The sequence below is a fragment of the Gobius niger genome, assembly GCF_951799975.1.
Source record: "Gobius niger genome assembly, chromosome: 12".
In the NCBI taxonomy this organism is placed as follows: Eukaryota; Metazoa; Chordata; class Actinopteri; order Gobiiformes; family Gobiidae; genus Gobius; species Gobius niger.
In genome coordinates, this window is record NC_136863.1 from 20,797,151 (window position 1) to 20,811,208 (window position 14,058).

At 42.4% G+C, this 14,058-nt stretch overlaps 1 protein-coding gene across 2 annotated transcripts; it reads left to right on the forward strand.

Annotated features, from left to right (window-relative positions):
- Positions 1 to 555: 555 nt before the first annotated feature.
- Positions 556 to 7,378, forward strand: cnot4a (CCR4-NOT transcription complex, subunit 4a). 2 transcript variants are annotated; one of them, XM_079567465.1, is made up of 13 exons: positions 556 to 774; positions 1,818 to 2,040; positions 2,171 to 2,368; positions 2,502 to 2,588; positions 2,712 to 2,813; positions 2,943 to 3,068; positions 3,151 to 3,272; positions 3,351 to 3,557; positions 3,624 to 3,681; positions 3,761 to 4,016; positions 4,483 to 4,977; positions 5,090 to 5,323; positions 5,553 to 7,378. In XM_079567465.1, the coding sequence occupies exons 2-13, from the start codon at positions 1,867 to 1,869 to the stop codon at positions 5,873 to 5,875; spliced, it is 2,382 nt and encodes a 793-aa protein (XP_079423591.1). In that variant the 5' UTR covers positions 556 to 774; positions 1,818 to 1,866; the 3' UTR covers positions 5,876 to 7,378. The 2 variants fall into 2 exon arrangements, with proteins under 2 accessions (XP_079423591.1, XP_079423592.1); XM_079567466.1 differs by having other exon boundaries at positions 1,866 to 2,040.
- The last annotated feature ends 6,680 nt before the right edge of the window (positions 7,379 to 14,058 follow it).

The window sequence follows — 14,058 nt, forward strand, 5'->3', positions numbered from 1 at the left end:
CATTCTTTCTTGATGGATTAACTATACTGTATGTGTGTAAAGCTTCGTCTAGTGACCATAATGGTCATTCAAGTCTTTTATTAAAAAAGAGAACTTTCCTGCCGCGGTTTTTGTTGTTTTTTTAAAGCCACACTGTGTAGAATTTTACCCAATAAATAAAATTTAAATACAAGCATTTATTTCCTGACAGATATTTTCATCATTTAAAAAAAATACCAAATAAATGTACAAACATGTGCTTTTGCTGTGTAATTTTACCGGGAGTGGGTACGTCTCCAGCTCGTCTCCATGGAGATGAAGCGGTTAGGTCCTCGTCCAGATCCATTCTGTGATTACCCACTGCAGTTCTAGCATGTTCTGAATTGAGCTGGTCATTAGGAGCATGTTTTGTACTGATGGCAACAGTATGGTCCATATGTTACGCAGTGTGCCTTTAAATTAAAGTACGGAAGGTCGTATTGCGTGGACTTCACTTCCCAAAATGCCTCTGTACAGCTGCGCAGACTCAGTAGAAGTGAATACTTGCCCTGCTCCCTCCTCCCTACTTTAATGCTAGCTAAGATGGTGGTTTGAGCGTAAATTGTCTCTACAATACCAGGACAAGAAAGGGGAAAAACACCTTTATAGCCTTTTAACTGAAACAGAGCAACATATCTGCGGTTGTTTTAAGTTACCGTCTATATAGAATTTCTCATTTTAGACACATTGGCTTACAGTCCCCGCCCAATTTGGTGTGACTCCCTTGGAGTGGAATCTAAGCTAAATACGGACAGGGTAAGTAACACTAATGTTAGCCAAGTAGCTAACAGGGCTAGCTTGAGTTAAGCCTGGTTCAGTAAAGAAAGTGTAGATGTGTCAATCGTGCTTTTATATCGTACATCCGAATTGTTGTAAAGATATTGAGATTAGTGTCTACTGAATTGCTGTGCCGTAAGAACATTGTCGGTTACTCAGTGCAGGTTCAGCTTTAGCCTGTACAGGCCGCTCCAAAAGCCCCGTACGTTGTGATGAAAATGTAGCATTATAGCTACGACATATGCTAACCTTTAGCACAAAGCAAGCTGTCAACTATTCGGCTCAAGCAAGCCCCACTGCGTGACACCGTTTTATTAAAATATAATGTGCATAATAGTGTGTTTTCATGCTGTTTGTATGAGATTTGTATCAGCTGAGTTGCTCGTACATCTGAAAACGCCTCAGACCCGGCTTCTGTCACCAGTCCTCGGCTACTGTTGGCTAACCTAGCGTTGGTCAAGTAACATCTGTCATAATGTACAATCCAGTGTCAGCGGTCGAAGTTACTGCCTACAAACCAGATTATTGAGATCACGACTGTCAACTCAGCTGACAGTACCACTTTTTTAACATTAGGCGTTACTTTGGACGTCCCACTTGTGTATTTATGCTGTCGGCATTTCCCTAAGGGTGTTTATTGTAGGCTTGCATTATCGGCCTTATCAATCTGGGCTTGTCTCTGAATTCCCCCTTGTGTAATGGTTTCATGTATAAACGTTGTATTGTGTTGTTAAAAGCAAGACAATACAAGAAGCGGGTTATACTACTTTTCCGTTTTGTCATGATTTGGATGGTGACAATACCATTTGTCTTACCCTCATCTTTATCATATAGTCAATTTTCCTGTCTATTAAGATGTAAGATGCTGCACGGAGTAGACCAGAAACCTGTAAAAATCTTCCTGTCGCCTAATATTATTTGTACTGTCTATATGGAGAATGATATGCTGTGACATGGCGGAGACCAAAGGTTTTGCACTGATTTTGAATGCGTTATTGTTGTGGTGGTGGTCTCATTTCTAGCCCAGTGCTCTGTGACCAGCTTCAGCACTCACCCTTGCTGCACCCTAGGATGTCCCACAGCCCTGAAATGAAGGACGACCCCATGGAGTGCCCTTTGTGCATGGAACCACTGGAGATAGATGATGTCAACTTCTTCCCATGCACTTGCGGCTATCAGATCTGCCGCTTCTGTTGGCACCGCATCCGCACAGATGAGAATGGCCTTTGTCCCGCCTGCAGAAAGGTGAGAAAAGGAAAAATATATACATTTTAAATACCATCACCTTTATGCTCTTCAACGTAGAAAAAGTGAAACGTTGTAGGTTGGGTAACATTATAAGTGCTGCTACTTAATATTTATGCTTGTTGTGCAGCCCTACCCAGAGGACCCTGCTGTCTATAAGCCTTTGTCACAGGAGGAGATTCAAAGGATAAAGAATGAAAAGAAGCAAAAACAGAACGAGAAGAAGCAGAAAGTGACAGAAAACCGCAAGCATTTGGCCAGTGTCCGAGTGGTGCAGAGAAACCTGGTGTTTGTGGTGGGCCTTTCACAGCGACTCGCTGACCCAGAGGTGAGTACAGTGTTGGCACTAACAAGCTGCTTTGTGCTGTTGCTCACAGTTTAGTGTTAAAACGATTGGTATGTTTTGCCATAACGTAGTTAGTTTTAAGAGATGCATACAGTGATTCTTGTTCTCTCCGTAGGTTCTAAAAAGACCAGAATATTTTGGTAAATTTGGCAAAATTCACAAAGTGGTCATCAACAACAGCACATCTTATGCAGGTTCACAGGTGAGACACGATTTGAATTTTGTACGATCAGTTCTATACTGTAGTTCTTGCACTTCTAATATTTGATTTTACCACAGTCGTAAAAGTAATGTCAATATTTACCCATGGATTCTTCTTAAATAGGGGCCTAGTGCCAGCGCTTATGTCACCTACATACGCCCAGAGGATGCTCTCAGAGCAATACAGTGTGTAAACAATGTAGTGGTTGATGGCAGAACACTCAAGGTGAGCCAAACAAACGTATTTGTTTTCTTTGAGTGTGGTATAAAAAGGTTATTTGCTCTTCATTACTAGGTCTGTTATCAATTGTAACAATGTTGGTGTAATCAAGTGACTTCACTTTCTTTTAACTAGGCTTCATTGGGAACAACAAAATACTGCAGTTACTTTCTCAAAAGTATGCAGTGTCCCAAACCTGATTGTATGTATCTACATGAGTTGGGAGATGAAGCTGCTAGTTTTACTAAAGAAGAAATGCAGGTACTGATCTTAAATTGTATATAACTATTATTTGTTTTACTCTTAATAACAATATGGCAATTATTATTATTTTTTTTATAAGGCTGGAAAACATCAAGAATATGAGCAGAAACTTCTAGACCTTTGTAAAATGAACCCTAGCTTTCAACAACCTCTGACATGTGGAACAGAGAAGTCAAAGAGTAAAACCAACTCCACACAAAGGTTTGTTTATTATTTCTGTTTGTTATTCATGTCGCCTCAAGAGTTTATTTGCTCATCCGTTTATTCTTTACCCAACAGAACTAATAATAGCAATGGGAAGGATGGGTGGCCAACACTATCAGGGCATAGTAAACTGACTAATGGGCTTTCAGAAGATCGCAAGTCCCCTCCACTTCTAGACTATCTAGACCAAGAAGGTCTCACTTCAGATGGGCTAGACTCAGAGCTTGGTTCAGTTCAACGAACTGCGCTGTCCCCTTTCTCTTCAAACTGTGACAGTAACAGGTAACTGCTGTTAACTAATTGAATACTTTTTTGCATTGTTATTAAATATATATTTTTACTTACCAGTCCTAGCGACAAACCTCCAGAGTCCTGCAGTTTGGTAAATGGAGATACTTTACCACAGGTAAAGTTGATTGAATGAACACATTACTCTCATTTGAAAAGAAAGAGGAGAATAACTTTTTGCCTCTTAATTTTTGCAGATGCCCACCAGTGACTCCCCATCCCCACCTCCTGGTTTGACAAAGCCCAGTTTGGTTGTGCCCATCAGTGTGTCAGACCTCACAGCCCGGTCTCCCTTTGAAGGGGCAGCTGCAGAGTCTCAGTCCCTGTTTTCAGACAACAGTAACTTCAGACATCCAAACCCTCTCCCCGCCGGCCTCCCTCCCTTCCCCAGCTCCCCTCGTGGCAGCTCCGACTGGCCTATGACCCCTGAACCACAGAGCCTCTTCACTTCAGGTAGCTACCGCCTTAGTCTTTAAATTACTTTATTTTTTTCTGAAATAAATTGTGTAAAGCAATGCCACAAATTAGCACTTGTGGAAATGATTGACTTTGTGTAATGAACAAAATGACTTCATAAATGACAATTTTATTGGGCTGGGTGATTTGGCCAAAAGGCCAAATTGTGTTCATTTTGGATAATTACAATTTAATGGAAGTAGGAGAAACATGCGCATGCTTGTGGACACAACACAGGTTTTTGTAGCGTAGCAGAGAGTCATCAGAAGGTTGGTGGTCAACTGGTGGTGTTTCCAAATAATTGTTGCTACTGTGTAGTCTGCGAAGCCCGGTAAATTGACCATGGCAAACGTGAGGAGTTTTTTTTAACTGATTATTCAAATGAATTTGATTTATTGCCCAGCCCTACAATGGTACAAGATGAAGAGAAAGCAGAAAACTTAAAATCTTTCCCCATTTTTAGACACAATACCAGTGTCTTCCTCCACAGACTGGCAGGCAGCCTTTGGCTTTGGCTCGTCCAGCAAACAGCAAGACGATGACCTCGGCTTCGATCCCTTTGACGTCACCCGTAAAGCCTTGGCAGATCTGATCGAGAAGGAGCTGTCTGTGCAGGATCATAGCCCATTGTCCCCAGGACCCCTCTCTCACGGGAGCCACCATGGTCCAGGTCTGCCTCCTGCAAACCCCAGCAGCTCCCACCACTTCCCCAGCGGCCTGCCTCGCCACCCTCAACTCCACCACAGAGCCATATTCAACTCCTTCAGTTTTCCTGGTGGCCAGGCCAACCAGGCCAGCCAACAGCAGCCCTCCACCAGGCATCCATGGATGGGCGTCCCAACGAGGAATAACCTCGCACACTTGAACCACTCAGCCATCGCTGCCTCACACAGTAATTTCCTGGACCTGAATCTGCCCCCTCAGCACAACACAGGCCTGGGAGGAATCCCCATCTCAGGTAGAAACTCCTGAGTCCTTCCATATCTTTAGTTTTCCATGCATTATACATGCTCTGTTGTTACGAAAGTGCTATGTCATGTAGCAGACTGACTTGTGCTTTGTCTCAACAGAAAATAGTGGCTCTATAGATGGGTTAAATGTGAAAGAGTGGCAGGACGGTCTGAGAGCCCTTCTACCAAACATCAATATAAACTTCGGGGGTCTCCCAAACTCCTCGTCGTCTTCATCGTCCTCCTCTTCCAATAGTGTTAATCATGTTGGCGGGCCGACCGGGCCAGCTGGTATCTCTCACAGCCTTAGCTGGGACGGGACAGCTAGTTGGATGGATCCTGCAATCATCACAGGTAGAATCTCAAATCACACCTCACTCATGACTCACTGGTCATTATAGGATTTGGCTTAAGAATCTTGTTGTAGCATCAATTTGTATTTTGGTTCCCCATAGAGTTAAGCATTTGGTTTTACACTATCGACAAAAAATGTCAATAAATATTATGGTTGTGTATGTGTATTAGAAAATTACTTTGGACTTACCTTCATGCTTTCATGTGCTATTTTCCTTCATCTCCAAAGGTATCCCGGCCTCGGGCACCAGTTTAGACTGTCTCCAGGACGATAACCCTCCTCATTGGCTCAAGTCGCTGCAGGCCCTCACAGAAATGGACGGCCCTGCCAGTTCAGCAGTGTCCACTCCCCAGCCCCTCCACAGTGGCCTCCTCGACACTCATCTTCCCATCCCGCACAGAGCCGCCGGCGGCTGGGCTCCCTACCTGCCTCCTCCCACAGCCAACCCCAGCCAGTTCCACTCCCCACCCCCCGGCTTCCAGACGGCCTTCAGACCCGCGGGACAGCCTGCCACAGAGCTGCTACAGAGCACTGCTGTGGACCGCCACTGAACAGACTACAGCAGACTCCCATCCTCCCCTCTGCCACTTTATACCCACTCATCCTGTACCGCTTCCCTGCCCCAACGCAATACACACCAATCTGCAGAGTATAAAATTATTAACAAAGTAACAGACATGCTTTCTTTTTCTCCTTCCTTTTTGTCAACTCCAAAGGCCTGTTTTGTTTGTGGCACAAAGTTCTCTTTGTTAGCTACCATCACCTCTCCTTAGACTTAGTTCTGGGCAAGATTTTGGGGATTCATTGTGTAGCTTACTGTTAATTAATGGAGAGCACAAGAGTATATCCAGAATGTGCAGGGTAAAACAATTTAACTCCACAAACAATGAAACAAATTAGCTAAAGTAAGGTCTTTTAAAAAAAGTTACTAATGATTAAGCATGAGCAACATTTGTGTTTGAAAGTTGAACTTGTCATAATTAGTTTGTGGTGAATGACGCAAGCTGTGAATCTGCTTGAGAAGCTTTGCCCCAAAGTCCTTCACCCTCCATGGTCTAAAAGAGGACTGTGAAACGGTTAACCCTTGCAGCAAAGTGTCTTCAATCAGGTTACAAGACAGTGATGGGGAGGTCGGCGCTGGCTTTGGGGGGGCCGGGTTCAGTGAAGTCTAAAATAATCAGGTTGATTATTAGCGAATGCATGTCACAGGGAAGTTGAGGGTGCAGGCCATGCATGGGCTCCCTGTTAGGTAGGGACAATATGGTCTGTTGAGAGGCCTCTTGGCCCATATTCCCTTCTGTAGAAGGCCCTAGTGGCCCCCTCTTGCTGAAAGGAAAAATTTGCTGAACCTCTGTATCAGAGGGTAGAGCACTGCCTTAAGCAGGGAGCCAGGGCTTTGGGACATGGTGGTACATCCTAAGCACTAGGGTTAGACTTCGAGTGCCACTGTGTGGTACCTGCAGTAACTAGCCCTGTCACGGAGGTCCACCCAAAAGGCAGAACCATGTCAGACAGGCACATGTTTATTACTTTGAGAAGCCAAGGGTTAACTGGTCCCCGTTTCCATCAGGAGGGTCAAACGAGGCCTTAACTTGGACAAATGAGAGAAAGGATATGAGTGATTGGGAGTGGGAGACTAGTGTCAGCGACTGCTGAGAAATATGCAATACTGTATGTGACTTAAGCAGCTGTATGCCAATGTCTGTCACACAGGAAGGTGCTACAGGACAATACTGCGCACCACAGCAGTGATCCATGAAGCTCTCAACCTCGAAGGATTTCAGATTGATCTCTTCAACCACCGGCTTTTTCTTTCTTTGAAGTCTTAATTTTAACCTGTGTTTGCGCTGTCATCTCTCTACCCAACCCCCTTTGCCACTCCCTGTTTAACAGTATTCTCATAAATGAACAAATTCATCCAGGAGAAATCAACACAGAGTCATACCATGGGTTTTAACAATGATGTTGCGAGAAAAAAATACTTTGAGGCGCTTAAAGGAAGTGAACTGTCCTCTGCAGGTCTGGAAAAATGAACCTTAAATAAAACTGAAAACTCTGACATAATGTTTTGGTCTTCTGTGGTCTTTCTACACTATTTCCATAACAAATGACCAACATTTCTTCACATTTGATATTTCTAGATCAAAATGTTGTAGTACTTTTAGATCTCACTAGGTGGCAGACAACTTTATTGTTCCTGACGAGCTCTGCAGTCAATCTTCACTGAATCAAGGTTATTTATAACTCCACTTTGTGTACTATATCTAATAGATTAATTTTCTGTTTTTCTATTGCAACTGACATGTCCTATGTTTACGGCGTATTGTCACTGCATTGATTTTTCTAAAGGTTGCAGTTGTGTGACTGGGACACAGTGTTCAGCTTTCATCTTGCTCTGCACTCACTACTCAATGCAGCAGAAGCAGCACAGATAACTTGCACCAGCACCAAGTTATTTCCCCTCTGTCCCCACGAAGACTTGTAATGGACAGGGGACACCCAATTTAGAGAGTTAAAAACTAATGAGGATTTATTGTTGCTGCTGAAACAGGGAGCTGCTAAACTGTATATTGTTTCTGCACACTATGTTGGGCTGCCTAAAATACATTTTTTTTTTTTTTACCAAGTCTGAGTGATGGAATGGATATGTTTGGTCTCGGGGCCCCAGGTGATGCAGCAGAGGAGGCATGAGCAGGTGTGTGTGTCAATAATGCAGAAAGCCAGCAGATTGTCGGACTTGGACAATGAGTCAGCAGCAGCAAGAACTGATCAGTGACACAGCATAGGCTCACAGACTGAGGTCATTGAAAGAACTAAGAATCTAGACGGGTAAAAAAAAAAAGACCTGACCACCACTGCAACCTGCTGGGATAAAGCATATCACAATTCATTATCAACTACTCCTAGACATTGTTCCTAAAACCAAAATGACATGTGTATTGATTTGCTGACTGTACATTCACACTCATTTAATCAGATGACCCACAGAGCAGACACATTAGAATGATTAAGCAAATTGTTTTCCCCCGACTTCTTCTTTTTCTGCACTGTGCATGTTGGATACTTACTCAGCAAAAGTCGCATTTTCTGGAGTGAGTAGCTACAGATAACTGAAACTGACTGAAGGTAGAGCTAGAATAAATACTTGCCTCAACAATACGAAAATAGGAGCTTTAGTCGACAGCAGAATTCCCATAAGCAGTAGTTGTATATCTGACATTGAACCTCTGCAGCACGGCTGGATGTCTTTGAGTGACTTGATTATTAAGTGTTTTAGTGGCACAGTTCTTTATGATCATGTATGAGCTGTTTGATCAATTTGCAAATAGAGCTATCCACTGCAGGGGTCCGCTGTTACAAACTGCTGAAATGTTGCTTTCCCGCAAACACTGCAGCTCTGAGGGCATCTGGAGAGGGCACAGCCGCTGCAGTGCTGCTGCTGCTGCTGCTGCTGCTGAGAGCTGCACACTGGTACAAGAGGTGCTTCATCAAATATGACAATATTTACCTATGAGGACATTTTAAACTACGCACAGCTCTTTCTTGGACTGACAGTGATATTCATGATCCAGATGAGCAAGTTTAGTGTCTAAAGATACATTTGAAATCATGTTTGATACCATGATCATAACTCATTCCTCAGAAGCATTTTAAAGACTGTCGTGCTGCCTGCATGGATGGGAAGCCTGTGGGGACCGCTCTCAGCAGAAAGCACTATCTCCATTTGTCAGCCTCTGACACTCTCACTCTCTACACCAATGGAGACTCCCGGCCTCCCTTTAACACTGCTGCACTGTACAAATAATTCCGGGAATTTTCAACCTTGGAAAATGTCCATGGGAATTTAGCGGAAACAATGGGAATAGGCTATGGGAATGAATGGAACAGACTTATTCCATGTTTGTATTCATCTTGTGTGTATTCACTAAGTGTGTGCAGTAGGCCTATTAGAACTATTACATTGTTTTAAGAGTCTGTTCTGTTTAATGCAGATTTGTGACACACATCCATTTGTCACGCCACTTATTAGAAAGAGTATCGAGCAGAATTTAGGTTTAGGAACGTAGTGTTTTGTTTTGTGTTTGATGGAACCTCATTTCTGAATAATTCTATTCTCCATCCTGAACTCTGGCTGAACCTGAAGACACAGCTGCAGTGACCTTGGCAGAATGCAGCTTGGACAATGTTGCTGAGTTGGTGTGTACCTCAGCACATGATGTGGAGATTATATCCGTTTGTGGTTTTGTATTTGCCGTCCTTCTTCACAGTCATGATGTAACTGAAGCGGGAAGGTCACTGTGATGCTTTGGTTGGTGTTAAGTTTGGACTTTCTCCTCAGACAAGGCCGCTGACACTGCACTCTGAGCGAGAGCATGTAAAATGAGAACATCTCACACGAGCATTCAGACCAGAGGTACAATGACTAATGATTATTACATTATTGTGACAAATGAAGTATGTAGCCATTTGAAATCCTATTACTGTCCTTTTCTGAAATAAATAAATGCAGTCAATCTGGCTATTTTAGTTGTAATAGTATATGATACAAAATAAAGACTCTGGTAAATATTAGTGTTTTGCATTGACATAGTTATTTTGATAGTGCACTAATAGTGCATTGTGTGCATTGCAATATTCATTAAATTGGTCTCATTCAAGGTTTAAATCTCAAGTTTATGGTCATATGAATCAAGAACAAAATAAAAGCAATGCAAATAGTTTTGCTCTGGCACTTTTTCCACTGAACACAAAATCATCAATAAACACAGCATTCCAACAGTAGAATCAAACCCTCAGCCCTCCTTTAGGCCAATGTTCATGAGTTCATGTCTCTGAAACAAGAGGTCTGAGTTTTGAGGCTCTGCAGACATCTCCCTGAAGGGAGATGGGAGAAAGCAGGAGTGTAACTAGCAAGTCAAAAAGTAAGTGAAATGTGAATTTCTCACATTTCTGCCTAAATTGCTCTGATCTTCATCAAAATCACAGAAATGATTAAGCAGTGTCTGCCTGAATTAATACCACCCAAACATTTACATTTGATCATATTTTTATTGGCCGTAACATGTAAACATTCACAGGTGAGCGTGGAATAAGTGAGTACACCGCCTGAATCTCACTGAACTGCAGCAGTTTTGTAAAGAGGAGTGGTCCGAGATTCATCCTGATCATTGTGAGTGTCTAATCTGCAACTACAGAAAAGCAGTTATTGCTGCAAAAGAAGGGTCAGCCAGCTATTTAATACAAGGGATCACTTACTTATTCACACGCTATTGTGAATGTCTCAGGTCTTTCTGCAGAATATCTATTTTTCCATTGATGATCGCACGTTGTCCTGGCCCTGAGGCAACAAAACAGCCCCACAACCATTTTCCTTCACGTTGTGTGTTCCTCCCAAACTATTTGGGTTCATCAGTCCATAGAATATTTTTTCAGTCGAGCTGTGGAGCATCGAAGAGCTCTTTCGCAAACAAAAGTTGAACAGTGTAGGAGGAACGCAACGTCATGTGTGAAGGAAAAATGCAACAACATCAAAAGCCTTTCCTCACTGTGAAGCATGGAGCAGGAGGATCATGGTGTGGGGCTGTTTTGCCTCAGGGCCTGCACAACATGATTTCATCAATAGAAAAATAAATTCACAAGTTTATCAAGATATTTTGCATTCATAACATGTATGGAATAAGTAAGTGATCCCTTGTATAGCTCGCTGATCCTTCAATGAAATGTGAGAAATTCCAAATGGTGTACTCACTTTTTCTTGCCACTGTGTAAACTTTTTTTCATAGCACTTTTTGTACAGGTGAGGGGATCCAATAATCCTCGATGCAGTTTTAACTGTCTTCATCAGGAGAGTGAGGTCCTGTGATATAATGTTACTAAACCACACCAGCAAAATTCTTGTCAGAACACTTTCGATTGTGCATCTGTAAAAAAATATATATATTATTTAAAGTTTCTTTTGACAAACCATATTTCTTGAGACACCATAAAAATAGAATCTCTGCCTTGCTTTCTTAACTGCACAGCGCATGTGAATTTGAACAGGTGTGTAAGGTGATTTCTACTTCCTAAAGTTTATAATGAGCTCTTTAGTTTTTTCTACATTTAGGGACAGATTGTTTTGTCAGGTTGCTCACCTCATCTCTATAGTCATATATCTATAGTCATAAGTGTATGTACACACCACTATACAGTAAGGGACTAAGGCAACATCCTTGTGGTGTCCCGGTATTTAAAATCACAGAAGCTGAATTTGTGTTGCCCACCTTCACAGTCTGTGGCCATCATGTCAGGAAATCTTGTACCCATTTACAGATGGAATAGCAGATAGCGTGGTTACAAGGATTGAATGGATAACTGTATTAAAACACACTGCTATACCCGACAAATAGCATCTATATAATCTCATACAGTAGTAGCATGGAGGATGGCTGTTCTGTCCATCATGCTTACACATTCACATGGGAACTTTGTCCTCTGCATTTGACCCATCCTTCTTAGCCACTGAGCATCCCATCATGAGCAGCGCAGATCCATCTCTTCAGCTTCAGGACCACCTTTTACTCGTGTGCATCTTCTAGGGTCATGGGGAAGGAACCACATGATCTGCGACATCGAACTCAGGACCTTTTTGGTGTGAGCTGAGAGCACTTACCACTCTTGCCATGAACAGCATGACTGAGATTCAAACCCTTCCAGTTATAGGAAAGGGCGACTGTTATTACTGATATGGTACTGTTATATCTGAGACAACCTCTATTGCATTGTATTGTATTGAGTTGTGTAGTATGGTATTAATTTATTTACCCCAAAAAATAATAAGAAAAGAAAGAGCTGTCATGAGATAAAACAGAATACATTTATTTGGCCTGAGTTTCACAGAGACCATTTGTGGACTTCCACAAGGACGAGGAAATTATGGACATGCCCTTAATTATTAAACAAGTGTGTCAGCAGATGGCCTGATGGAGGTAATGCAGAGGAAGTGGGCCAGAGAGGGCCGGTGGGTGGGATTGGACCAGGGGGTGAGGCCCAAGAGCTGTGTCTCCAACTCGGGAATCCAATACTGCTGCCAATGCTATTTTTCCTATTGCTAACAGTCAGAGGTGATATGAAGCCTTTTTCAGGTATAGACCTCAGGAACAGCACCGGGACACTTGTGATTTGATCTGTCTTCATCTGATACTGTGTCGGGCCAGCTGACCGAGCCAAGGAGAAGTTTCTGGTGAGGTGGACAAGAACAGCGTTTTCACAGAGGAGACAGAATAAGTCTGTCCTCACGGCATCGATCAGAGCATATCAAGTGAGCAGTGTCTGACTCAGAAGAATCAGCTGTTGTTTATATGTGATACAGTAAATGCAGACCAATACATATTTAAACACAAGGATGGCTGCAGTCAGTCACATCTTGAAGTGAGCACAATGACTCTCCAATAGCAGTGGAAACACCATTAATCATGGTACGTGTTCAGATGGCAGCTACAGCCAAGACTAAGCATTTAGCTCGATAAAGGGCCAATGCATCACTGACCGACAGCACCTCAACTAGTCCAACATGCTGATCAGGGATTAGCGCGGCAGCAGCCTAAATCACACTTTCAATTACACCTGTCTGAGACGGACAGACACCTGTCACAGACATAGTCTGTGTCCCATGACACAAAACATGCCGGAGTTTAAGTCCTGGAAAGGCAAAAACTGCTATATTTGAGGAAAAACTATTTTGATGTAATGGTTTTAAATTCTGATGTATGGTTTTAAAATATACCAAGCAGGCTGATGTTATCAATCATTTATAGAGTAATTGTAGCCTATATGAAGTGTCTATTACTCTATGTCACCAAATTTCACCTCCTATTGCATTAATACCCATTCACATTAACTCTTAAAAGACTAAGATAAGAAACTAATGTAATCAACATAGGTGTGATGTCTTTTAGTCAGTTCGTGAATCAACCAAGCACCTAATGTGAGCTTTTACTGTCCACTGTGGCCCCTGAGAGAGAGAGAGAGAGAGAGAGAGAGAGAGAGAGAGAGAGAGAGAGAGAGAGAGAGAGAGAGAGTGAGAGAGAGAATGAGGGAGAGAGAGAGAGAGAGAATGAGGGAGAGAATGAGGGAGAGAGAGACCGAGAGAGGGGGAGGAGAGAGAGAGAGTGAGAGAGTCAGTAGTGGGCCCGGCGCCAGTACACCCCACCCTTAATGCTGCCTGCAGAGCCACAAGTACTGCATTTCCTGAGGGCAATGCAGAGGACAAGCAAGATAAGGTTCATTTCTGCTAAGGTCATGGATATCTCAGAGTGGGAGAGTGGGCACAGACTAACTTATTGGACACTTTGCCTCAACCACAGTGGTTCTATGTTTTGTTCTTATATTCTCAGATGTGTTGGTAATTCAATCATTTGAAAACTATGGTTTTATACACTCCAACTTTTTAAGGCAAATAAATTGATTTTCACATTGGACATATAAAAGAGGCCATTGTCTATTATGAATTAAAGTTAAAGCAGTAGGGTTGCTTTCATTTAAACAGAGGTTACTTTTGACGATATGGCCAGTGTGGAGGGTTTACTCCAGGGCTAAAATGACCATGAAAGGCCTCATTAGCCACAAGTCCAAATTGGTGAATAAATTTGGTTAAAAAAAAAAGTAATAATTATATTGTCATGAATATTGAATTACTTTTTTTTATTGAATTACTCTTAATTTTTAATTGTAAATATTATATCAATACTCTCCT

Coding starts and splice junctions, on each gene's coding strand:
- cnot4a (XM_079567465.1), top strand. CDS start 1,867: ATGTCCCACAGCCCTGAAATGAAGGACGACCCCATGGAGTGCCCTTTG. Junction 2,041..2,170: donor TTTGTCCCGCCTGCAGAAAG/GTGAGAAAAGGA, acceptor CTTGTTGTGCAG/CCCTACCCAGAGGACCCTGC. Junction 5,324..5,552: donor GGATCCTGCAATCATCACAG/GTAGAATCTCAA, acceptor TCATCTCCAAAG/GTATCCCGGCCTCGGGCACC.